General features: G+C 40.8%; 2 protein-coding genes across 2 annotated transcripts in view; one reads left to right on the top strand and one right to left on the bottom strand.

Annotated features, from left to right (window-relative positions):
* The first annotated feature begins 2,370 nt into the window (after nt 1-2,370).
* Nucleotides 2,371-10,597, top strand: LOC137289478 (large ribosomal subunit protein mL41-like). The gene is made up of 3 exons (XM_067820860.1): nt 2,371-2,617; nt 7,909-8,009; nt 9,230-10,597. Exons 1-3 carry the CDS (start codon nt 2,425-2,427, stop codon nt 9,392-9,394), a joined length of 459 nt encoding a protein of 152 aa, XP_067676961.1. The 5' UTR covers nt 2,371-2,424; the 3' UTR covers nt 9,395-10,597.
* Nucleotides 10,598-18,582: 7,985 nt separating this feature from the next.
* The window catches only part of LOC137289409 (ATP-binding cassette sub-family C member 2-like), a 149,084-nt gene continuing 141,810 nt past the window's right edge, over nt 18,583-25,856 (bottom strand). The window contains exons 22-29 of the mRNA XM_067820856.1: nt 24,353-24,552; nt 23,318-23,441; nt 21,994-22,095; nt 21,712-21,858; nt 21,227-21,385; nt 20,536-20,702; nt 20,222-20,416; nt 18,583-19,254 (exon numbers count right to left, since the gene is read on the bottom strand). Coding sequence (XP_067676957.1) covers nt 19,143-19,254; nt 20,222-20,416; nt 20,536-20,702; nt 21,227-21,385; nt 21,712-21,858; nt 21,994-22,095; nt 23,318-23,441; nt 24,353-24,552 — 1,206 coding nt within the window. The 3' untranslated portion in view covers nt 18,583-19,142. The remainder of the gene's footprint in view (nt 19,255-20,221; nt 20,417-20,535; nt 20,703-21,226; nt 21,386-21,711; nt 21,859-21,993; nt 22,096-23,317; nt 23,442-24,352; nt 24,553-25,856) is intronic.

Below are 25,856 nucleotides of genomic sequence, written 5' to 3'. Positions count from 1 at the left end.
TCAAATGAACTGAAAAGGTAACCGAGTGGTGTTTCAAAGCTACGTATAAAGCTGGTGACAATGGCAGATCTAGCCTTGTAAGTTGTATGAATGACCAACCTTTGGTTTAAGGTTGAAACGCCGTTTAATAACGATGGGTTATTAATTTACAGCGCACCCTAGTTATAATGCCCCTAGTTATAATGCCACACTGGGTATAATGCCATACTTTTGACAGAACGAATTTCCTGTCTATACAGTACCCTCGTCAAAATGCCAAACAGGATATATGCCATGTCACACATGTGCCAATATACTAACTGCCACCTACAACAAGAAATCACCTGCAGACCCTATGCTGAGGGATTATCCAGTCATTCAAGGCTCTTTGCAGCAGTCATCAGCTTAATCTGTCCTAACTGTTATAATGCCACCTTGAATATAATGCCACCTTGGATATAATGCCACATTGTCTCTTGGACAAACGGTGGCATTATAACCAGGATGTGATGTATGTCATGCATGTGGTTAACTGGGATTTGATAAAGCTTTGAAGACTATGTAACTCTGACAATGATATGTGCGTATGTGCGCGTGTGTGTTGGGGTCGCATGCATATGCGCACACTTGTCAAGTGAAGACGTACATTTCAGTCAGACACAATGCATAGCAACTCCGAACTAAACGGTCTTCTTTTATTCCCTTTTCAACAAGTGTCAGGGCAATATCTTTCTATGAAGGGGCGGTAGGGTAGCATCGTGGTTAAAGCGTTCGCTGGACACCAACGTTCGAGTCCATACATGTGTCCGATGTGTGAAGCCAATTTCTGGCGTGTCCTGTCATGATATTGGCTAATATTGCTAAAGCGGTGTAAAATCACACTCACTCACTCTTTGAAGAAGTAGGAGGATTGAAGTGTAACATTGACGTTGCTCATCCACAGGACCTTAAATTGTCATTTATATTTACGTTTTGAACTGTACATTATTCTTAGGTGCTTTTGCCAATTTCCGTAGTGTATTACCAATTCAAGTTAATTTCTTCTCACAAAATACAAACTAAGTGCACAATGAAATGACCCCAGCGTCAGAACGCTAGCACGTCAGCACGTCACACTATATAGTTCGACAATTACACGTACCTCATGTATACAACGGTTCGACTCGGGCTCGATTCCTTAGATGGGTACAAATATGTGAACCCCATTTTCGGTGTTCCCCGTCGTGGTATTGGCCGGATATTGCTAAAAGTGGCGTAAAACCCAATTCAAGACGCTTTGGTGATGACAAAGACAAATAACTATACATGTGTATCAAACCATCAGTTCGCCATCGGTTGGTGAGATAACACACTTGAAGGGTTTGCTCGTCCTACCGGTTCGATTCCACTCATGGCTACAATGTGAAGCCCATTCCTGGTGTCCCCACGCCGTGATATTGCTGGAATATTGCTTAATGTTGTATAAAACCTTGTGCTAAGTACTCAGTCATCAGTTCGTCACACAAGCGAGCATGTTCGAATCGTCAGTTCCAGCAGGAAGACTATATACAGCTTATCCCTGGTTCGAGCTAGCGTTGGACCGTGACCTCGATTTCCCGAAAAATAACAACCATCGCACAGAGGCCGGGACCCGTATAGACAGAAATTGATTGTACACATTCCTGCCGTGGGAGATATTTCAGGTTTAAACGTTTGGTGGAAACTGGCCTGTTAAGAGAGAAGTTTATCTTAGATATACACACATTTCTAATCACATGATGTGTTCTACTCTGAGTAGAATATAACCTCAAGTTATGTAAGCAAACAAAGCGGCGACTGAGGAGCCTATGAATTGTATTTGCCTTTCCACAATGATGAAAAATATACAATTTGTTAGCTAACTCTAACAGTTACTTTAGAAGTAAAGCACTACGCTTTCATAGTTAGAGAATTAAAATTTCATGTCACATCGGCAATATATCAGCCATATGGTGATGGCGTTTTTGTAAGCTTGCTCGATAAATGTGGTCTTAGGTTCGATTCTCGTATAATGTGCATACATCTTAGTTTGGTTTGTCAACACCGCTGTGTGTAAAATATTATTGTCAACTTACACAAAGATAAAGACATAGCTCTCATCAACAAAATCCTGTCTCCTAAAAGTTCATTAATAGTAGATTTTACTAGTTTTGTTGTAACTGATGTTATATCACAAACAAAGCTAATGAAAGTTATCTGTCAGTATTTTAAAAGTGAAAAAGAAACGAGAATTTGTATAATCTTTGGTTCTCTGTTTATTCGGTATTCGTACCTAAAATTGTTTCGCTCAATTGTTGGAAAAGAAATCGTTTCTATTCGTTTTAGTTCACAATCCTGGCAATTCTAGAAGCAAGCCTCACAATCCTAAATTTTGATGTTACCCACTAGGTGGCCACCATATGCTGACTTCCTGTCGTGAACATCACGATGAATTTGTGTGAATTTAGTGTGAGATCAGTAGTTTTGGCCCAGTCGCGACGCTATTTTGGCTCATCTTCTTGTCGGCAGGGGAAGAAGACACGGGTCCCGTTTGACAGACGTTTCCCAGTGACAGCTAAGCACGTCAACCGCTATGTTAAGGGCGGAAGCGTGGAGATGGAGAAAGCAGTTGCAAAACACGGTATGCAAATTCAATGCAAACACGAGGCTGGAAATGATCCGGTAATCATGCATGTTCTGAACTGACATGTATACTGTATCGGTTTTGTACTTCCACGATGGATACTAGCAATAGTAATCTATTTTATGGATAATAATCTAATCTGATACTAGGCAGTGAATTCGTAGACCAGACTGATTCGTAGACGTTAGTAAATGATGTTAGTAAAAGTTAGTTTGGTATTATTATTAATTATGACATTAGTGTAAACGAAAAGTGTTTGAATATGGTGGAATAAAACAATATATTAGGTAAGTATGATCGGTATGCAAATAATATAATAATCTCTAAATTTTCCGAAATAAGAACCAAAATACACAATAGGTAAGTATGATGAACATTCAACTACGGAAACAAGCCCAGAAGTAGCAGTGGGGAAGAAAGATATAGAGAGTGTTGGTCACCGACAAATAATTAACAACACTTGAATATACACACAATATTTCACAATCAGAACAACTCACTATTTCCTATTTAAAGGGGCACTGATGCGGAGTAATTTCCGTGGACTGGTGTAAACTTCTGTTATTGTTTTTCTCCCGTGAGTACCCGGATGATATCCCAGAATTCGTGACTGGTTCGTGACCTCTACCGCACAGTCCGTATGCGCAATTGAGAGTTTAATTATAGACAGATCAACTAAGGTGAATTCATTTTTACTTCATTACAAATATATTATGAAAACAAATTAAACACTTTGAAGGTTAATCATCTTCCAGTGGCAGAAATGGTGAAAAACTATTAGGATGGAAAAATAATGAAGCCAATGTACGTCTCTGTATTTTGTCTCATAACCTCAATTAGTTTATTGTCATATTTGTGTGATTTTGAAAATTAATAAAAGAACACACGGTCTGCTTATACTTATAATAAATTTCTAACATGACAGCAACATTTATGCATTGTATAGATTGCAAATGTGGATCGTATTTCACACACATACGCGATCTACTGTGTGTTTTCTGTCATATAGATTCTTTTGAATGCTACAACAAATAAATTAAAACAAAATGCAAATAATGAATGTAAAACAGACTAATTTTGCAGCCACAATGTCAGGCTACTACCTTGTTCAGGAAAGTATACATCAATATCCACATAAAAGAAATCGGATTCCATTCATCAGCTGGTAAATAATCCTGCTCTGTGTCGTGTGTCTTCCAACAGTCTAATTTGTGAAAAACTAACACATCGTTTCATGTCTCTCACATTGGTGAAAACCTGATAAACCTCTCATTGGTCACCCAAGATAGCACACCTGGCAACTAATTGTATTATGTCCGCCATTCTAAGTAATTTAGTTAACCAATAATGAGCAATCAATCAACGCAAGAGTGGTTAATTAATTCTTTGAAGGGAGGATGTTGTTTTTACACTTGCACTTTATGACGGGTTGTAGTCAGTATAGATTAGTACATCTACACACACTGCCTTTTGACAAATCCACTGTAGAGGAGATAAAAGTAATTAATCGGTTAATCCTTTGATCGATGTTTGTTTTTGTAACTCAGCTGATAAACTCTCTTACATGCACATATTACATAACATACAATACATTTGCCATTACAGACCTTAATTTATGATGTTGAGTATATACTCCAGGCAGCAGAAATGCCAAATGGGAACCTTTGTTGAGTAACCTGAGTGGTGTTACTACTAATTATACCTGTTATAAATTCATTAACTGTTCATCCAGAGAATGATGGCAAATAACACTTGTAGGTTTACACCATCAAACGCGAGTTACAGCAAGGAAGATGTAATCTCTGTGTCGAATGCAGCCTGAAAACACTTATGGGCCGAAACTGTTTTGAGGATACCAACGGAACTTCGTTACAAAAGGAATACATACAGGCATTTGCTGTGTACTTGGGTAAATAGGTGTATTAAGTTGGGTTTTTTTACGTAAGAAGATTTTCAGATTTCTCTATGAAAGGCAAAGTCGTCGTTTTTAGTTTACGAATTCAAATAAATCAACTGTGTTTTTATTACCATAAATAATAAACCAGGGTAGCTACCATACCAAATTTACGTATGATATTTGCTATCACAGCTGAACCAACACCCAAAACTATATAAATATAAAGTTTTGCAATCTTTCGGACTGAAACAAATGGCTTGCTACGTGCCTGTAGACATCATATTTTCTCAGAACATAATTAAATATCGAGGTTAAAAACACAGAAATAGGATCAAAATGGATCAGTCACTATACCATCCAAGCATCCGGAAAAAAACTACACTGCTGGGATATTTTGTTATGATCAGACAAGGAATACCAAGGATATTTTTAAATAATGGCATATGATGGGCATCCGGCCTCCAGACTGTTTAGGCGAAGAAATTCTGCTAATGTGGACAGGAGCCCAGTCCCTTTGTCCGTCACGGTCGAGGGAGCGGGTGCTGACCAATTTGCAGTTTGGTTTCATAATAAGACCGTTGGCGAGAAACATTATTCGCTCCGCATCAGTGCCCCTTTAACATTCACGACCACAGAATTGATCAACATTCAACTATACAGACACAAGCCCAAAAGTAGCAGTGGAGAAGGTGGGTGGGTCACTGCCAAAGTAATTAACAATACACAATCAAAACAAGTCACTAGTTCCTAATTAACATTGACAACAACTAAGTGCTTCACTTTTATTGCACCACTGAACACAAAATGACATTTTTTTACAGGCTAATATTCATTCCCTCTTCAATCACACTGTTTATGTCTTCAGCTGTTCCAAGTTTCATATCGCTGAAAGAGAGCATAGCATTGTATTCCTGTAAACAAAACCAAAAAATCTTCACAATACATAAGTCAAGTGGTTTATCAAAATTAATATGCTTGCAGAATAATATTATTCACTTATTTTTACAAGTCTACGAAATCACCGTCTATGAAACAGTCTGGGTTACAAAATCACTGCGTCTACGAACTGGTTCAGTCTACGAAAACACTGTCTCCCATGTAATGCATTCAAACATCCGGAACTTCTGAAAGATATTATCATGATTACCAAAGCAACAATTTTCACAAGTACCTCATGCTTGGTGCCATATGCTAGTTACCAACACCAAAATGTCACACACTAAGGAACTATCCATAGAACTTGGTTTTCCTTTGTTTTCACAACTTCTAGAATAATGATAATGCCTCTCAAACTCAAACTCTAGTCAAAGAAGAAATTAATTGATATTGAGGTTATAAATTATTGCTGTGTTGTGGGCAGTGTGTCAAAATTTGGTGGTATCACTTTTCAACTCACTGTGTGCATGTGCAAAACATGTAAAAAATATCCACTGGGCTTGTTCTCGATGATGGTGGTGTGATGTGTTTATATGTATTATCATGAATTAAGCTGATTATTCACCTAGTCTTGGTCTTTGTTTCATAAATAAATTGAGATTAGTTGCATTCAACATGAGATTAGTTGCATTCAACATAACACTAAGAATGAAGATTTTATGGATATCAACTTCTTTATATGAGAACACAACGTTTCAGAGTTAATGCTTACTCCTTCATCAGGTGATTGAGAATGGGGTACAGAGTTATGTTTATATGTACAGGTAAAACAATAACAAAGTAACAAGTGGAATGAATTAACGAAAGCTGGAAGCCAGTATAAACAAGCGCTGATTGGAACCCGACAGTTGTGATAACAATGATGGAAGCCAATGGTAATACATTACAGATGATGGGATATGTTTACATAACGCAGGTAGGGGGTAAGGACGATGTACAAGATTGGGGATAAGGATGGAAGCCAATGGTGATACATTACGCATGATTGGAGGATGTTTACATAACACATGATTGGGGATTAAGGATGATGTACATGATTACGTGAGGGTTGATGAGCATGTTTACATGAGGGTTGATGATGTACAAACACAAGTAGATAAGGATGTACACGGGTAGATTGGCTATACATGAATTACATAGATAGAATGTACACAGATAGATGAGATTAATTTATCAATAAGTCCCAGGCACTTGGTAGGTACACTCCTTGGTCACGGTTGATTGCTGGTTTCTGTCTCCGGATCTCGATGGCCTCTTGCAGTTTCCTTTGGCGCCAGTTCTTGTTGTTGGTAGATAGTATCCTAGTGTCCTCCCATCGGATTGAATGTCCAGGGTTCTTGAGAATGTTCTTTTCAGGTATATGCATCAAAGTCTGTGGATAAAGAATTATCTCCCTTTAATAGTTTTTACATGAAAGTGGGCAAATCAAGCAATGCAGACAAGTTAGCTAATTTTTCAATAACGTTTACACAAAAGCTAAGATTTCACTCTCATTTATTCAACTATTAATCCAGAACCAAGTGGTCAGTCATAAGAAATTTGTTCAAACAGTCAAGAATGTGAGTGATACAGAAGCTCAATGTTAACCTCATAAACTTGGTTTGATGTACAGATGAGCTTGGAGTCAACTTACCTGTATAAATTGTGCCACTCAACTTCGAGTAATTAAAGTTCAGTTATATACATGCTACTTTCATCTTTGATGTATTTGAAATGCAGTGTTGTGTCCATAAATCTGGGATTAAGGGAACATCGCCTTTAACCATGGTAACTGTTCCAAAAGAGGGAGATTACATATTGACTAAAGATAGGTGTTTACTCTAATGCTGATACTGTTACAACAATGCTTAACTGTTCACATGAGTTTTATTAACTGGCCTTTGGCTCAACACTTATGAAATAAACATCTCTTTTTCTTAGCTTTCCATGCTGCAACAGTAGCAGCATTGGGAACTTCCTTACATCTGGGCGTATCTAGTTATTATTCAATTTCGTGAAGCCTTTTTCAGGGCTAAGAAAACGACACAGCATATCTCTTTGTGTGAACATACAAGAGAAGTTGACTTTGTCAGCAAAGACACTAAATTTCCAATAAACGTCACAGACAATACTGTTTACCACTTAAATTGTTTTTGCTTTGCTTAGTATTATATGAAGATTACCATATTTATTTTACTCTTATTCCAAGCCAGAAGTGGCTGTCAGTTGTGCTCATGCCCCCATCATTTACTGGTGATTTTTGAGATGAATTCTGATGCAGTAGTCTGAAATTTGAGTGAAAAATATTTAATTTAGTTACATTAATTACCCATTATAGCATGGAATTGTGTGGTTTTGATTAGTGATTTTACTGTGTCAGAAGCGGCACAGTGTTTGTTTTCATGCATATTTTCACTTTACACTGCATCATATATACAGGTTTTCTACATCAAAGAGTTTTCTTTTCTCTTTGCAGTCGTACCACCTACAGGGTTCCATGACCCCCAGTTAGGGAGATACAGGAATGTGCCTGAGATGATCCCGGAGTTTGTTGTACCAGATTTGACTGACTTCAAGGTGAAGTTTTTAGAATTAAACTCATTCCAGACTATAATTGTTTGCAAAGTGACCAGGATGCTGGCACTTTCAGCCTTTATTATATTTCCCTGTCATCACCCATTTTCATGAGTTTCACTAAAATAGACCTTCATTATCATGATCATTCACAATTCAGGCAGAAAGGAAACCACTTTGAAATCCTGGTTCAGCTCAACCATGGTTTTAGCTTTACCAGCAGCATACTTATGCTCACAGATTTTTTCAAACATCAAAGAGCTACAGTTGAAGTCTTGGTTGTGTTCACCTTATCTTTTGGTCCCTGCTGATTTCGATATATTTATCATTATTTTTACCCTGCTATCTCAAACGAGATGTGTCGAAATCCTGGTTGTTTCAAACTCATTTTAGGGTCTCCCAAAGCCCTAATAAGTACAGTTTTACCCGTTTGTCTCTACCTGTCAAAGTTGGTTCTTGCATTTGAAAACTTCATTCATGCAATCATGCTCAAGAACATGCTACAAAAAAATCAATGGCGAGGATGAAGTTGTTCAACAATCAAGTTAGTTGTTTCACTACATAGAAGAAGAAGTAGAAGAAGAAGATTTTTTTTCAGGTGTCTACTATGTGTTAAAGTGTCATCTTTGCCTATACATCTATACACACACTGTCATTGCACTTACAGTCTGTTTCAGTCAGAAACGGACCAATGAATTGCAAATTTTATCATTGTGTAAAATTGCCACATAAATATAATAGCACATATCATTTACTAATACCCAACAGCTTTCTTTTATTTGAACATCTGCCGGACTCCACCAAAAAGGTAGTTTAAGAAACTATCATCATTGAAAACACGAAAGTTCTTATCTGTCGTAAGGGGGTGAAATCACAGAAACGGAACAGCTACTATCTCATCACACTTATTAATATTGGGATAATTCATTATCATTGCTGCCCACTTCATCCTTGTACATACTACCAATAAGGCTCACTGGCACTTGTCTCTTGCCAACTTGTTACATGCTGCCACTGTTACCACATCAACCACGCCTGGACTAACACTCCCTGGCTACCAAATGATTTATTCCTCATACTATTAACCTGAATTATCTTGTTACCAGTGAGACACTGATCACAGACTGACACCAAAATCTCTAAACAAGCAATGACACATGCTGTTGTCACATGTCTATAATGTTATCAATATTTTGTTACATCAGACATCTTTTCCCTTCCAGTTGAAGCCCTATGTGTCATACAAGGTTACTGACATCACACAGACCAAGTTCACAGCTAAGGACCTGTTCCATGCTTGCTATGCAAATGACATTGCAGACAAGTTCAGCAAAGGGGATATAACTGTGAACACCAAACAATCAGACTCCAAACATGACAAGTCATGATGTGAACTGTGTGATGAGCCTGTGTGTGAATATGTGTAGTATGGATGTACAGATAGTTTGTCAAGGATGCAAAAAGAACTGACACACAAATGAAGATATTCAGAAGAAACAGCTTTTGTGTGAGGTGTTCATGAACTGTGTGAACATAATGATTGACAAACTCATGAACAATGTGCAAGACTGAAAATATTTATAGATAAAAGTTTTTGTCCATGAAATATTTCATGTTTATGGACAGGTTTTCCTGGAATACTATCCTGTTCTGTAGCTCTGACACATTTTGATTGCATGACTAACGGGTCAGTGTATTGCCAAAGAAATTGTGTTGCAGTATGTATTGCGATATATTGGAAACTTTAGTGACAGCGAGTGACATTGATAGTAAATTTCAATCCTGTTGTCTACATTATAAGTCCCTCAAAATACATGGGTACAATATGTGAGCCAATTTCTGGTGTCAGCCTCCGTGGAATATTGCCCTACTCACTCACTCACTTATATAATGCTTGTTGTAGTTCTGATAACAGCAGTCTCAAAATTAGGATGCATAGCCAGGTATAGTATTTTCCTTTTTATGCATTTGCAATTTATAGTTTGTATTCTATTCAAGAAATAACAAAGGGAAACACCTGCTGTGAATGTTAACGTATGTTTTTCAGTGAAGAAAATATTACGATATGTATCATACAAAAGATGTACTGTGCAGGCCTAATGATTTACCTGCTGAGGTCATTTAACTTGAGGCACAGTGCTCTGTGTACCCACAACACAACTGTGACGTTGCAAGTGTTTGGTTCTGTCTTTCAGAGCAGTTACATGCATTGTTTCATCCATCAGTCCACATGATCAATGAGTCATTGCAGGCTTTAAAGAAATTCTCAAATTTATTGTTATCTGAAGTCTGTTTACAGGGAAAACGTACCGATGAATTTCATTGTAAACAAAAGCGTAAGTCAAATAAAGTGAAATTAAGAATGCATAATTTGACCTTGACAGTTGAAAATTTAAGTCTCAGAATTTTATTCAACACAGGATAACAGTTTAACAAATGATCATAGATTCAAATTGTTGTTACCAGTATGTTTTGCAAGGGGGTCAGTGCAGTACAGCTTGTTCAGCTTGACTTGATCAAGTGAATACTAATACATTGCATGATCATGTCACAGCTAGTTCGATGCACCTTTTATCAGTTGATTGTCAACATGTTCAATCAGCCATTTGCCATTTGACATCTGGGTGTAGAGACAACATCATCTGTCTCTCCATCCTTTGAATACCTTTCGAGGGGCGGTGGGGTAGCCTAGTGGTTAAAGCGTTCACTCATCACGTCGAAAACCCGGGTTTGATTCCCCACATGGATACAATGTGTGAGCCCCATTTTCTGGTGTACCCCGCCGTGATATTGCTGGAATATTGCTGAAAGCGGCGTAAAACCCAACTCACTCACTCACTCAAATACCTTTCGTGCAAAGATTCAATCCTAGATTCTAATTGTTGAGACAAGTCACATGTTGGATTGTATTCAGAACATCACAGCTAACATTAATGACAAAACCCTTCTATATGGAAACATCAACCGTTGATAGCCAAAACATGAATGTCGTTAAGTGGATATTGAATTATTCTGAATAAATAAAGGAGAAGTAACTTTGAGAAAAAGGTACTAAAACCTAAAAAAAATCAGTAGTGACATGTAAGCTTGAATGACCAACAAAACATCCTGAACATGGATTTTAGAAACTGCACAATTTCCATAGAGATAGTCACTGATAATGACATTTCTGATTATTAATTTCTTTGTTTATCTAATGTTGTGGTTTTCACCACTCTTCAGGGTGGTAATGTTCCTGTTAGATGGGAGCATGGTTACAGATTTGGGTTGCCTTCGGGTATATGAACGTGATGAACGTCACGGGGGCAAGTGCTGGCATTACCTAGTTCTTTGCTCGTCATGCTTATGACCTGGTTCGATTCGACACATCGTATAAATTGTATTGCGATATGTTGAAAACTTTTGTGCTTTACAGTGAGTGAAATTGTACATGTCAATCCTGTTTTCTTCATTTCAAGTCGCTTAAAATACATGAGTGCAGTGTGAAGCCCATATCTGGTGTACCCTGCTGTGATATTGCTGGAATATTGTTAAAAACAACTAAACTCATTCATCCATATTATTGGTAGGTTTCTGTCAGAACAACTGTTCTGCAGCCATTGATCATAAAGTGAATGCAGGAGGTAACCTGAGTTTAGCAACGTTTGTATTTTGATGTGGTACTTTGGTCAACTGTATGAAAGCATTCTGAAAACATTCTGGAGACTGACAGAAATTCATTAAGTCAACTGCTCGTAATCTTGATTGCAAAAACAATTGTTTCCAGGTGCTGTCTGTTTCCCAACTGTCACACACTGCACTTGTCACATCACTTTGTTCATGTCACACATACTGTCCTTTTGACACTTCCACTGTCCTTGTCACACATTGCACTGTCCATGTCACACATTGCACTGTCCTTGTCACACACTGCACTGTCCATGTCACACACTGCACTGTCCATGTCACACACTGCACTGTCCTTGTCACATTGCACTGTCCATGTCATACATTGAATTTTCCTTGTCACTGCAGTGTCCTTCTCACACACACTTGTCACATAATGCATTGATTTTGTCACACGTATTGTCCTTGTCACACACTGCACCGCCCTTGTCACTGACTGTATTGTCCTTGTCACACATTACACTGTCCTCTCACACTGCACTGGTCTTATTACACACTGTGCTGTCCTTGTCTCACACTGCATCGGCTTTGTCACACACTGCACTGCACTTGTCACACATACTATCCTTGTCACTCTGTACTGTACTTTTTACACACTACACTGTCCTTGTCACACATTGCACTGGGCTTGTAACGCCTACTGTCCTTGTCACACACTAAACTGTCTCTGTCACACACTGATACACTGTACTTCCCTTGTCACACACTGCACTGCCCTTGTTCCACACCGCACTGTTCTTGTCACACAGACCGATAGATTTATTACAGTATAAGGCCTCAGGCCCACAGTGCAGTGTTGCAATCGATTGATAGTGTGCATTGCATGCATTAAATTCAGTTTTAAAATGTATGTTCACTACTATTACCCGACGACGACGTACCAATGATAGCAGATACTACTCTGCAACTACACAAGAAAATCGATCTTCTTGGAGAATTTTGTGATAAAACTGAAATGAAAATTAGCTTGGATAAAACAGACATATACACAGAGAAAAAAGTTCAGCACAGTTTTATCGTGTTACAAGCTGACCATTAAAGGGGGTAATTTTGCATACATATGAAATACTGTGACACTATTGAGCTGGTAAAGCTATGGGTGAACATGTGCTGATGGCATTTGTCCATGAGCTCACAAAATGTGTCCAAAACAATTTACAGTCAGTAACGGGTACTTCCTCCAATTGCCTGGATCACAGCGCCAACCCTTCGTCGCATACCCCTAACAAGACGCTGAAATTGAATCATGGGTATTCTCTGCCATTCCTCATGCAGTGCTGCCTCCAATTCATTCAAGTTCTGTGGCGGAGGTTCTCTTGCTTGCACACGACGACCAATGATATCCCAGATGTGCTCTATAGGGTTGAGATCAGGACTCATGGCGGGCCAGTCACACCTATCCACAGCATTCTGTTGGAAAAAAGGTTCACTGCGATGGAACGATGGGGTCTGGCGTTGTCGTCCATAAATACAGGTCGGGAAGCAAGAGTATGATTGTCAAAATGAGGAACGACATGTGGCTGCAGCACTTCCTGGATGTATCGCGCACCTGTCAAATTGCCCCGTATAGTCAGCAGGTCCAACTTGCAATCATCAGGGGGACGTCCCGAACGTTGACGATCCTTAACTTGATTAGCCTTTCTAATGAGTCTGCTGATCACAGTGTAATGGTAACCTGTTTGTCTTCCAATCGCCTTAAAGGACATTCCTGCAGCATGAAGACCAATAATCTGTCATCTTTGGCCTTCAGACAACCTCCTATGTGCCATTGTTTATGGTAATGACAAACCGTCTGGAAAAAGCCCATTAAATAGTGAATTTCGCCTGCACGAACATACTGCATTTCGGAAAAAGCATGGGTAGTTTGTTGCACGTGCATTGTTTGTTGTGTTCTGGCGCTCTGGTTTCACTAAAACACTGACCATATATTGCAAACCTAATGTTGATTGGTGTCAACAAATGTCATATTTATTTGGACTATTCAATGCATGGTCATAACTATTTAATTATGGTGCTTAACTTTTTTCTCTGTGTATAGTTGTGTTTTGAAATGGCGGCCCACTGAGGAACTATGAAAAATGGCATTGTAAAAGGAAAGAAATATAAGTTATAAACCAGTTATATATCTGGGAATTGTATTCACGCCTAAACTTTCTTGGACTAAGCACTAAATTGTTCTGCGCCCCAGTCGAAGAAATCAGTTATCAGTATTTATCGTTACCGGTATAAATTTGGCAAATTCAACTACTGTGACATTTTAAAAATTTATGAAATCATAGTAGTTCCTATACTAAGCTATGGAGCTACAATACTGGGGACATCGTGTCGGAAGATTATCGAGACTGTTCATACTCAGTTCTGCAAAAGATTTCTTGGATTGAGCAAAGCTACACCGAACAATATGGCTCTTGGAGAATGTGGCAAAGCCTGCGTACAGCTAACTTATGAAAGCTGTTACATTCTGGCGCAGACTCCATATGAAAGCGTCAAGACTTCCCCTACCAAGCTTACTATATGATTACATCCAGCTCTGATACAGATAGTTGTACTTGGGCTTGTGAGATTCGAAATATACTCTTTGAACTGGGATTTAGACATGTATGGCTAAACACGACACATGAAACACCGGTCTGTACTGAATTTAAGCAACTACTGAAAGATAATTTAATTCGGGATTGGCATTCACCCCTACATTAGACAACTCAAAATGTTGCAAGTACAAGTTATTTAAATCTCTCCTTGATGTTGGAAAGTACCTTACATGTGACATCCAACCTTATCTTATCAAGAACATAGCTAAATTCCGTTGCAACAACTTAAACTTATAATTAGAATCAGGTCGTCATAAAAATATACCCCGCAGTCAAAGATTGTGGGAAAAGTGCACAACTAATAATGCAAAGATCACCGAAGATGAATACCATGTTCTGTGTTGTCCCAAGTACCATCTACGGAAAACATCCAATATTTCTTTGAATTTCCAACTTTGCATAAATTCAGTCCATTTCAATACTGTAGTTTGGGCTTGAGACCTTATACTGTATTACAGTATATTAAATCTGTCTGTCTGTCTGCCTTGTCACACGCTGGACTGTCCTTGTCACCCACTGCATCGTTCTTTTTCCTTGTGTTTAAAGCAGGGTTTGATTACCCACATGGGAGGTCCATTTCTGGTCTACCCCACCGTGGTATGGGTGGAATAGTACAAAGATTGACCTATAAGTAAACGCACTCGGTAGCACCATCCAGTGTCCATGTAACGCATTTTCATGATTTTTTTCACCAGTAATGGGAAACAGATCTAATGACTTACACTAAAAGGTATTTTATCTTTGTGAAGAGGCATGTGTCTATAACCAGGACATACCTATGTACATAGTCATCTGCTGATAACGAATCTTACAGGCGGTTTCTCACGGAGCTATCTGTTCTGTAACTGGCGGAGAACGTAATTGATAGCTAAGGTATTTTAGATGTCATTGTTCGTACTGTCGACTCTCATGTACAGAAAGCCACGTTTGTTATGGTCACTTATACAAAGACTTGACAAATATAAAGAACTGAGCCTTTTCGGCCCCGACTACATGCGCCATAGCTTATGTTATACAAGGGATTTACACTTCGCTCAGTAAAGTACAGATTCTAGTACTTCTGTTGGACTGAGTCCCATCCAGGACTCGTTCAAGCATTAATTATTAGAGTCAGGAACTGCACCCCTAGTGGCGGGAAAAGTTAGTATGCACGTTAAAGTGGCGGTGGCTTAGCGGCTTACGTTGAACCCATCAGAGTCAGTAACCTGATTGCCAGCACACAAAGTCAGCCGCCTAACCTGTTCAACCTACGCGACTTGCTGAGGGTGTGGGTTCGAATCCCGGATGGGTTCTCAACCCATGAAAGTACTAGAATTTGAACCTGCACTTTACTGGGAAAGTGTAACATTTTCTAAAAGACATAATGTAATCACTTACTCTGTGTGTTAGCCGAAATACATACGGCGAGCTACGGTTAGACATGGTGTTCAGTACATCCATGCCAAGAGGCAATAAACGTGATCAGGTACCAGGTTTACTGACTTGGTTGACACATGTCCTCGTATTCCAATTGTGTAGTTTGGTTCCCAACTGCGGACCGTGAAGGTCCCGGAGTAGAATAGGCCTTCACCAACCCACTCTTGCCATGAAGGCGACGATGCTTATCGTTACAGGCGACTAACGAGATCGGGTGGTCAGGCTCGCTGCTTTGGTCGACATACGTCATCGGCTCCCAATTGCGCAGATGTTCATGCTCTTGATCACTGGATCGTCTGGTACAGACTCGGTTTTTAACAGTCCGTCGACATATAGCTGGAACATTGCTCAGCGTCAACCAACCATATACACTAGATTACGTTTATTTTGAACACGCTTCGACGAAATTTCCTTTTCGGCCCCGTCTGCTTGCTCTAAGTACTAGCCGAAATGCATATAACAAGCTGCTTGTGAAAGGCGACTGACGGGATCGCTGATACAGCTGACACATGCCACCATATTCCAATGTACAGACCGTCGCCATATAGTTGACGGGGCCAGGATTGCTGATAAACTGACACATGCCACCATATTCAAATGTACAGACCGTCGCCATATAGTTGACGGGATCGGGTGGCCAGGATTGCCGATAAAATGACACATGCCACCGTATCCCAATGTACAGACTACCGCCATATAGTTGACGGGATCGGGTGGCCAGGATTGCTGATAAACTGACACATGCCACCATATTCCAATGTACAGACCGTCGCCATATAGTTGACGGGATCGGGTGGCCAGGATTGCTGATAAACTGACACATGCCACCATATTCCAATGTACAGACCGCCGCCATATAGTTGACGGGATCGGGTGGCCAGGATTGCTGATAAACTGACACATGCCACCGTATTCCAATGTACAGACCGTCGCCATATAGTTGACGGGATCGGGTGGCCAGGATTGCCGATAAAATGACACATGCCACCGTATCCCAATGTACAGACTGCCGCCATATAGTTGACGGGATCGGGTGGCCAGGATTGCTGATAAACTGACACATGCCACCGTATTCCAATGTACAGACCGCCGCCATATAGTTGACGGGATCGGGTGGCCAGGATTGCTGATAAACTGACACATGCCACCATATTCAAATGTACAGACCGTCGCCATATAGTTGACGGGATCGGGTGGCCAGGATTGCTGATAAACTGACACATGCCACCGTATTCCAATGTACAGACTACCACCATATAGTTGACGGGATCGGGTGGCCAGGATTGCTGATAAACTGACACATGCCACCATATTCCAATGTACAGACCGTCGCCATATAGTTGACGGGATCGGGTGGCCAGGATTGCTGATAAACTGACACATGCCACCATATTCCAATGTACAGACCGCCGCCATATAGTTGGCGGGATCGGGTGGCCAGGATTGCCGATAAAATGATACATGCCACCGTATCCCACTGTACAGACTACCACCATGTAGTTGACGGGATCGGGTGGCCAGGATTGCTGATAAACTGACACATGCCACCATATTCCAATGTACAGACCGTCGCCATATAGTTGACGGGATCGGGTGGCCAGGATTGCTGATAAACTGACACATGCCACCATATTCCAATGTACAGACCGCCGCCATATAGTTGGCGGGATCGGGTGGCCAGGATTGCCGATAAAATGATACATGCCACCGTATCCCACTGTACAGACTACCACCATGTAGTTGACGGGATCGGGTGGCCAGGATTGCTGATAACCTGACACATGCCACCATATTCCAATGTACAGACCGTCGCCATATAGTTGACGGGATCGGGTGGCCAGGATTGCTGATAAACTGACACATGCCACCGTATTCCAATGTACAGACCGCCGCCATATAGTTGACGGGATCGGGTGGCCAGGATTGCCGATAAACTGACACATGCCACCGTATTCCAATGTACAGACTACCGCCATATAGTTGACGGGATCGGGTGGCCAGGATTGCTGATAAACTGACACATGCCACCGTATCCCAATGTACAGACTGCCGCCATATAGCTGGAATTTGGCTGTGCAGCGTAAAAGAACAAACCAAACAAAGCCTAAATTGTGCAAAGACGTTTACCGTTTCAATAAAACAGGACCTACTATAGCGGCGACAAACCCAGAAACATAATGGTGGCCAACCGCTATCATCTGGCGCATTGTCTGATGTTTGGTGTGTGTGATTGAGAATGTCGGATGGGTGTGCAATGCCTGTTCAATCACTGTCCAGAGACTGACTGTGCTTGGAAACATAAACACGAATGGTCCTAACGACTGAGCGAAGGGTCGTTTGAATGTCCTCGTGGATTACCCAAGCATCTCTTGCGTACAATATTTTGTCGGAAGTCGTGACACATCACTCCAAAGCGTTGAACTTGCATCAACACGGGTGACTTTTGGTGTTATGAGCTTTTTTCTGCACGTTGTGCAATCCCAATCTGCTCCTAAAGATCGTCCTTTTCCAAAATTCTCTGACCCTTCACATACCATAGCAATACTCAGAATTTTCATTTCAGGTTCACTAGCAAATAAATCACGGAAGGGACAATAGATAGGCTCACACATTATACCCATGTAGGGTATCGAACCCAGCGCATCGGCACAGCGGGCGAACGCTTTAACCAGACTAACCCACCACCCGTTCGGGTGGATAATGCAGGGGGACGGGAAGAGTATTAAAAGAAGACAAAAAAGTCAGTCAGTGTGTGCCCATCCTTTTACAGTACCTGCCTCACGAGTATCATACTTTCTCCTCATCAGTTAAAGGAGCTTACTGCAAAGGATGTTTTGACGTTTGTACTCTTGTCAGTAATTTCTCTATCGGTTAACTGTTGATAAACACAAAACATGCCCATAGTCGAAGTAGACACCTTTATTTCCTGTATTACTTTCCGGGCATTACTCTTGGGAAAAACTCCAAACATACATAGAAATTAACGAAATGTGCTTGATGGCCAATATCATGTCCTTTGCTAACAATGAGAAATAGGAAACGATTGAAAAGCAAACAATGTCTGAGGATAGTATGTACACCCTGTTCTTCAATAAAATATTACACACATTCAATGCAACAGTGTTTCATTGGTCAGTTGTTTGTTCTATGTCTCTTGAACAGTAACGCAATGAATTTCCACTACCAACACACGTCGGTAGGAACGTTTTCCATGCCAGACAGTTACTCGACGAATATTCCATAACGTGTAGAAACTCTGTAATGCTGGTTTAATACCGTTCTTCCATACTGGATTAGTACGTAATGCCACTGTGCTCATCCTGACGTTTCATATGATGGCATCCTTTCTGGCATCTTCCTCTCGGAACCAGGAGGGACCACCAACTCATCCTCTCCAGTTTCTCAGTTCGTGATGATACATCACTGCCAGACTTCTTCATGCTCCCGATGTTGTTGAAGCTCCTCAGACAATGTTTGCATCCTTTGCCAGAGAGTAGAAGGTGGAGTTTGTGTCTGCCAAGAGAGACGTGGGACTGGCGAACTCCACGATCTCTCCTGCTGAGAGCACCATGATCCTGACGGGAGATAACATATATATGATTGAAGTTGTAATAATCATTGCAAATTGTACCGGTCCATTACTGAACAGTACAATCACTCATGTGAACTGGAGTCATCTTTCTTTTGAATACTGACCTGCTTTGACTTCATAAGTTGTATGCTTCTCTCGAGGGTAATACGGGCTAATGTACGTCTTTTCGTACAGAGTCATCCTAGCCAGTGACAACGTATTCATCTTATATGTACAAAATATGTTGTTTTATTTTGAACACCAATAAGCTCGATACCGACTATATGACACGTGAACAAAATGGCGTCAGCCTCTCGACCCGACTACATGACACGTGAACAAAATGGCGTCAGCCTCTCGACCCGACTACATGACACGTGAACAAAATGGCGTCAGCCTCTCGACCCGACTACATGACACGTGAACAAAATGGCGTCAGCCTCTCGACCCGACTACATGACACGTGAACAAAATGGCGTCAGCCTCTCGACCCGACTATATGACATGTGAACACTGATTTTTTAAATCGGTAAAATGTTTTGACAAGCTTGAAACAACTATAAAATGATTAAATATGTTCAAGCTGTGGGTGTAAACAATTCAATGCTATCAAATATTTTGAATAAAGCAGTGAAAGTGTGTACATAGTGAACTCCGAGCACTGCATGCGTCATATTATGACGTCATACAATTGTTAGCAATGCAGCTTCACGCACTCTCCTACCCAGAGTTCCATGCTGCGCCGGAGTGTGAACTTCGCGGCGAAGAGTTTGGCGGTTACCATGGCAGGGGTAATATTTTTTCCAGCTGTCACTCTCCTGGGAGTGGTGACACGAAATATTTTAAAGCTTCATTGACCAATGAAATTAAGGTATTTTACATGGAGATAACATACGAACAGTGATGACCCACTCACCTATCATAGTCCAGGATAGTGTTCAACCTGTGAGCTATAGTGATGACCCACTCACCTATCATAGTCAAGGATAGTGTTCAGCCTGTGAGCTATAGTGATGACTGTGCAATCACTGAAGGCGGTCCTGATAGTGCTCTGAATGAGATCATCCGTCTCCATGTCAACAGCTGCCGTGGCTTCATCCAGGATCAACACCTTCGTCCTCCTCAGCAGACTCCGAGCTAGACAGACGAGCTGCCGCTGCCCTACACTGGAATACAGCACTTCGGTGACTCTGTTGTCAGACACTCCTTACTGGGTAAGTAAAAAGCTACTTGAATACCATTAAAACGGTTTGAAACTCACTCACTCACTGATGCATTTACTAACCTGAGATTGTGTCCACCCTCTTCACACTCGTGGAGCAGGCCCTCGCTCAACCCCGACACAAAGCCCTTGAGGTGAGCTCTCTCCAGAGCCAGCCACAGATCCTCGTCACTGTGCTTCTCGAATGGGTCCAGGTTCAGACGAAGAGTTCCGGAAAACAACATCGGATCCTGGTGGATGAGAACACATGTCTGGACTGCACTTCGTCCGATGATAATAGTTCTATGTCACCAATTTGTTAAGACCATAGAATTTAGTTCCATTTTCCACCTGGATATCCCTTAGTATATAACATTTTCTAGTATACACCTAGAAGCCTTGAAGAAGTGACTAACAGGATGGCTATCAGGCTTGCTGACTTGGTTATCACATGCCATCACATCCCAGTTGCGTCGATCAATGCTCATGCCGTTGATCACTGGGTTGCCGGATTATTTACACAATATGATGGTTACACAATTTCGGAGTGCGGGCGTTAAACAAGCAAGCAAGCAATATCATATATCTCATATTGGCATTATCTATATCTTTTATTGACTCTATGTACGATTACAACCCAACAAAAGTACTCTATTTATGTAATGTTTCTTTAACAAGGAGATGGTTGCCTGTTCCTGTGGCCCATTCCCATTTGTATCAGAGAGACATTCAAGCTATCAATGTCTAATCAGCTGCAGTGCCGGTGTCTGTGTACCTGTGGTAGAATAGTGAGTCTGGACCTCAGATCGTGCAGTCCCATGTCAGCAATGTCACGACCATCGATCAGGATACGTCCTTCGGCTGCCTCCAGGATTCGAAACAACGCCAAGGTCAAGGACGACTTCCCTGCACCAGTTCTCCCCACCACGCCGATCTGCGACAAGACAAATATCACATAGTTTTGCTTGTTGTGGTTGTGTATTGTTTAATACCGCATTCACCAATGTTACAATCTAAAAACTACGGTCTGTAAATAATCGACTGTAGCTCAGACAATCTAGTGATCAACAGCATAAGCATCAATCACGCAGTTGGGATACGATGCCATGTGTCAACCGAGTCAGTACACCTGACCACCCGATCCCGTTAGTCACCTCTGATGGGTTATTGAAGATCAGTTCTAACCCAGATCATCACATTTAAAGAACCCATGTATATAAATCCGATGAAAAGAGCAATGGCTACAACCGTGTCCAATACCTTCTCCCCAGGCTTGATGTCACAACTTATTCCCTTCAGGACCAGATCCAGCTCAGGACGGTAGCGGATCTTGAGATTGTCAAACTTGATGTGACCTTTCTCCGGCCACCCCGGCGCTGGTCTCTTGCCTTGCACCACCCAGGGGGCCTGGAAAGTAGTGTTGGTGTCATCATATATTTATTTCCAAAAGAAACACGGACTGGTAAACAAGCGAAATTGCCAATATTGATACAGCTCTATACCCAATAACAAAGATGGCCCGTACTAAGAATCGCCTATTACCTCTGTCGGCAGTGACGTGTACTGTGCCATCCTCTCCACAGACACCACGTGCGTCTCCAACTCCGTTGTCATGATCACCATCATAATCAGGCAGCCTGTTACCTAGCAACCACGCAATGCACTGGATATTTAAAACACACACAATACAAGCTACATAATTACAGTTACGTCAATACATTTTAGATGAACGATCACTTTTAATACATCGTGAACGTATTAGTTTACGCTGCAATCACATTATATTCTAGATATAAGGAGGCGGTCAATTAATAATCGAGTCAGAACCAGACAATCAAATGATCAACTGCATCGATCTACGATCTACGTAGTTGGTATACGATGTCTTGCATGTAAAAGTTTTTTAAATGTTGGTATGTCTACCCCTAATAGTATGGTGTACGGTGAATGTGGGGGATTCCCTTTGTACATAACTTCTTACTCTCGCTGTTTAAAGTACTGGTGTAAAATAATAAATATGCCAGAACATCGTCTGCACAAAAAAAGCCTACAATATGATTGTTCATCTTGATAATATTGGTAAAAACACTTGGGCAACTCGTATTCGTCTTTTGTTCAGATACGGCCTTGGATTTGTCTGGTTATCCCAAACACTGGGCGATGTTAATGCATATTTTCGTACCAGTGTACGATATCTTCAAACAGGACTGGCATTCATCACTATATGAAAGTTCAAGGTATGACTGTTATCGTGAGTTTAAATCTCTTCTTGAACCTGAGTCGTATCTATCCAACCTACGTAATACAAACCTTCGTAATGCTTTCATACGCCTGAGACTTGGTCTAAATGAGTTATATATCAATCAATGAAAACGTCCATCTATCTTAAAATCATAAAGGCTCTGTCCATTCTGTAACACTGTTAAGAATGAATTTCACATTGTATTTATTTGTCCTGTATATAATGATTTAAGGCAGATTTATTTCCCGCCATGGCTACGATCACACAAGAATGCTACAAAACTATATTCAATACATAAGTATAGCATCCCTATTACAACATGAGACAGCTCTACTTATTCACCACGCGCTCATATTGAGAAGAGATTCACTGTAACGTGTGTCATATGTTGTATGTGTTGTACATACTATACATATATATTTTGTATATGGGCCACTGGCCTTCATGCAATAAACTGATTGATTGATTGATTGATTGATTGTGTCAGCTAAATCAGCGAGCCTGGCCACCCGATCCCTATATTTGCCACCCACAAGCATGGGTTGCTGAAGATCCATTGTAACCCGGATCTTCACGGGTATGCTACACTTGCGGAGCCATCTGCTAGTGATTCATATTCAGTACCATTAAAGCATACGTGATGGACAGACCGACCACCCCCGGGGAGATATGGGGGCTGACCACGCCCAACAGTGTAGCGCTGAACACCACCAGACACCCCAGGCCATCTAGACGCATCTTCATCCATCTGTCAACAAAAACAGTCCAGTTTCAAAGCAATGAAATCCAGAAGCAGCAGAAAAAACACCCCAAAACCTCAAACATTTAGAGAAAACAACGCCTTGTTATCCCAGGCTATGACTACTGACAGGAACAGATCCACTGGAGACAAAGGTGAGCAAAACTCATTATCATAAAATGTAGAGGCAGCAGGACATAAAGCCGAGAAACACAAACAAATAGGCACACATGCTGACTCATTTCTACAGTAAGCATATAACTCCTTGTCATCCTAGTCTTTGACTGCTTACAGTAACACCATAATATGGCTGAAATATGACCGATGTTACTATAATTACTAACTCAATAACGCACAGTAATAGATACACTGGTCATTAAGATGACATAAGACTTTCCATATCATAACAAATTCCAGAAGCAGCATAGCGAAACCATAAGGTTCCAAACAGACATGCAGACTCACTTCTATTCAGAGGACATACTGCCTTGCCGCCCTACGCTGTGACAACCTACAGTAACACATACACTGGTCACTAAGATGACAAAAGAATTCCCATATCATAGTAAAATACAGAAGCAGCAGGGTAAAACCACAGGGCTCCAAACAGACATGTATACTCATTCTTATACACAAGACATACCACCTTACCATCCTACCAAACAATTCCCTTATCATTAGGGCAAATGCATGGATGCTGTGTAATATGAGGAAGGCAACTTTTCTTTTAATTTCACTCTTTCATTAGGCGAGATGAAGGAAATGTCCATGAGAATCTCCGCCAGAGTCCGATTGTTTCATGGTCATGTGTTCATGAATGTTCGCGTAGAGGTGCGTGTATCCTACTCAGTATGAGACACACATCCCAAACTGTAAATGGAACACAAGAATCAACAGTCATACTGATACAGCAATATTACCTATGCGTGGTCACAGCACCGTAGTAGAAGATGTTGTGTTCGTTCACTCTGCTTAAGGAGCTGTTGAAGAAGCGGTCCTGCGCCCTGTAGGCACGAACAGAGGAAGCTCCGTTGATGGTTTCGGTGAAATGAGAGAAGACCGGTGACTTGGATGCTGAGAAATATCGCCGTAGTTGTCGAGATGTGGGAGTGTACATCCGCTGTGGAATAGACGTTCATGTCGACATCATTGTCATATGATTACATGTCTCGTGGGAAGGGGAAGTTTTTGTGATGCTGTCACTTTAGGGTTCCTCAAATTTCACTTTTCGTTTATGTCGTTCATTAATAAAATCAAATAACTGATTGTGTTTATAGCCTTGAAGCATTTCACAATAATCACCCACCTGTATTAAACTGAGACTACATATTCAAAACAGTCCTCTTTCTGTACACATTTGAACCACAGGTTCACAAAATTAACTACCTGTAGTCAGAATAACGGCATGCTAACAATGTTCTCCATCTGCATGAAGACGAACCACGTGTTCCAAATTTTTATTCTACCTGTATGAACCGCGAACCATATTAACACAATATTCTCCTGCTGTGTGAAGATGAACCATATTATCACACTGTTGACCTACCTGTATGACGATTAACTCTTCTAACAGAATATTCTCCTACCTGTATGAAGATTAACCATATTAACACAACGTTTTCCTGTTTGTATGAAGTTGAAAAACATTGTCGCACTAGTCCCCTATATAAATGAAGAAGAACCACATTAACATACTATTCCCCTACCTGTATGAAGATTAATAACATGTTCCCCAGACTGCCCTACCGGTACTGAAGACGCACTAGACGTTCGCAATATTCCCTACCTGAATGAAGATTGACCACAACATTCTCCTACCTTTATGAAAGTGATCAACAATATTCCTCTACCTGTATGAAAAAGAACCACAATATTCTGGCCAAGCAATTACGAATTCTCATTGTCCTGTATGAAGATGATCTACGAGATTCCCTACCTGTATGAAGATGAACCACATCATCACAATATTCCCTACCTGTATGAAGATGAACCACATCATCACAATATTCCCCACCTGTATGAAGATGAACCACATCATCACAATATTCCCTACCTGTATGAAGATGAACCACATCATCACAATATTCCCCACCTGTATGAAGATGAACCACATCATCACAATATTCCATACCTGTATGAAGATGAACCACATCATCACAATATTCCCCACCTGTATGAAGATGAACCACATCATCACAATATTCCCTACCTGTATGAAGATGAACCACATCATCACAATATTCCCTACCTGTATGAAGATGAACCACATCATCACAATATTCCCTACCTGTATGAAGATGAACCACATCATCACAATATTCCCTACCTGTATGAAGATGAACCACATCATCACAATATTCCCTACCTGTATGAAGATGAACCACATCATCACAATATTCCCTACCTGTATGAAGATGAACCACA

The sequence above is a fragment of the Haliotis asinina genome, chromosome 1 (assembly GCF_037392515.1).
Source record: "Haliotis asinina isolate JCU_RB_2024 chromosome 1, JCU_Hal_asi_v2, whole genome shotgun sequence".
Lineage (NCBI taxonomy): Eukaryota > Metazoa > Mollusca > Gastropoda > Lepetellida > Haliotidae > Haliotis > Haliotis asinina.
This window is presented reverse-complemented; position numbering and strand designations above follow the sequence as displayed.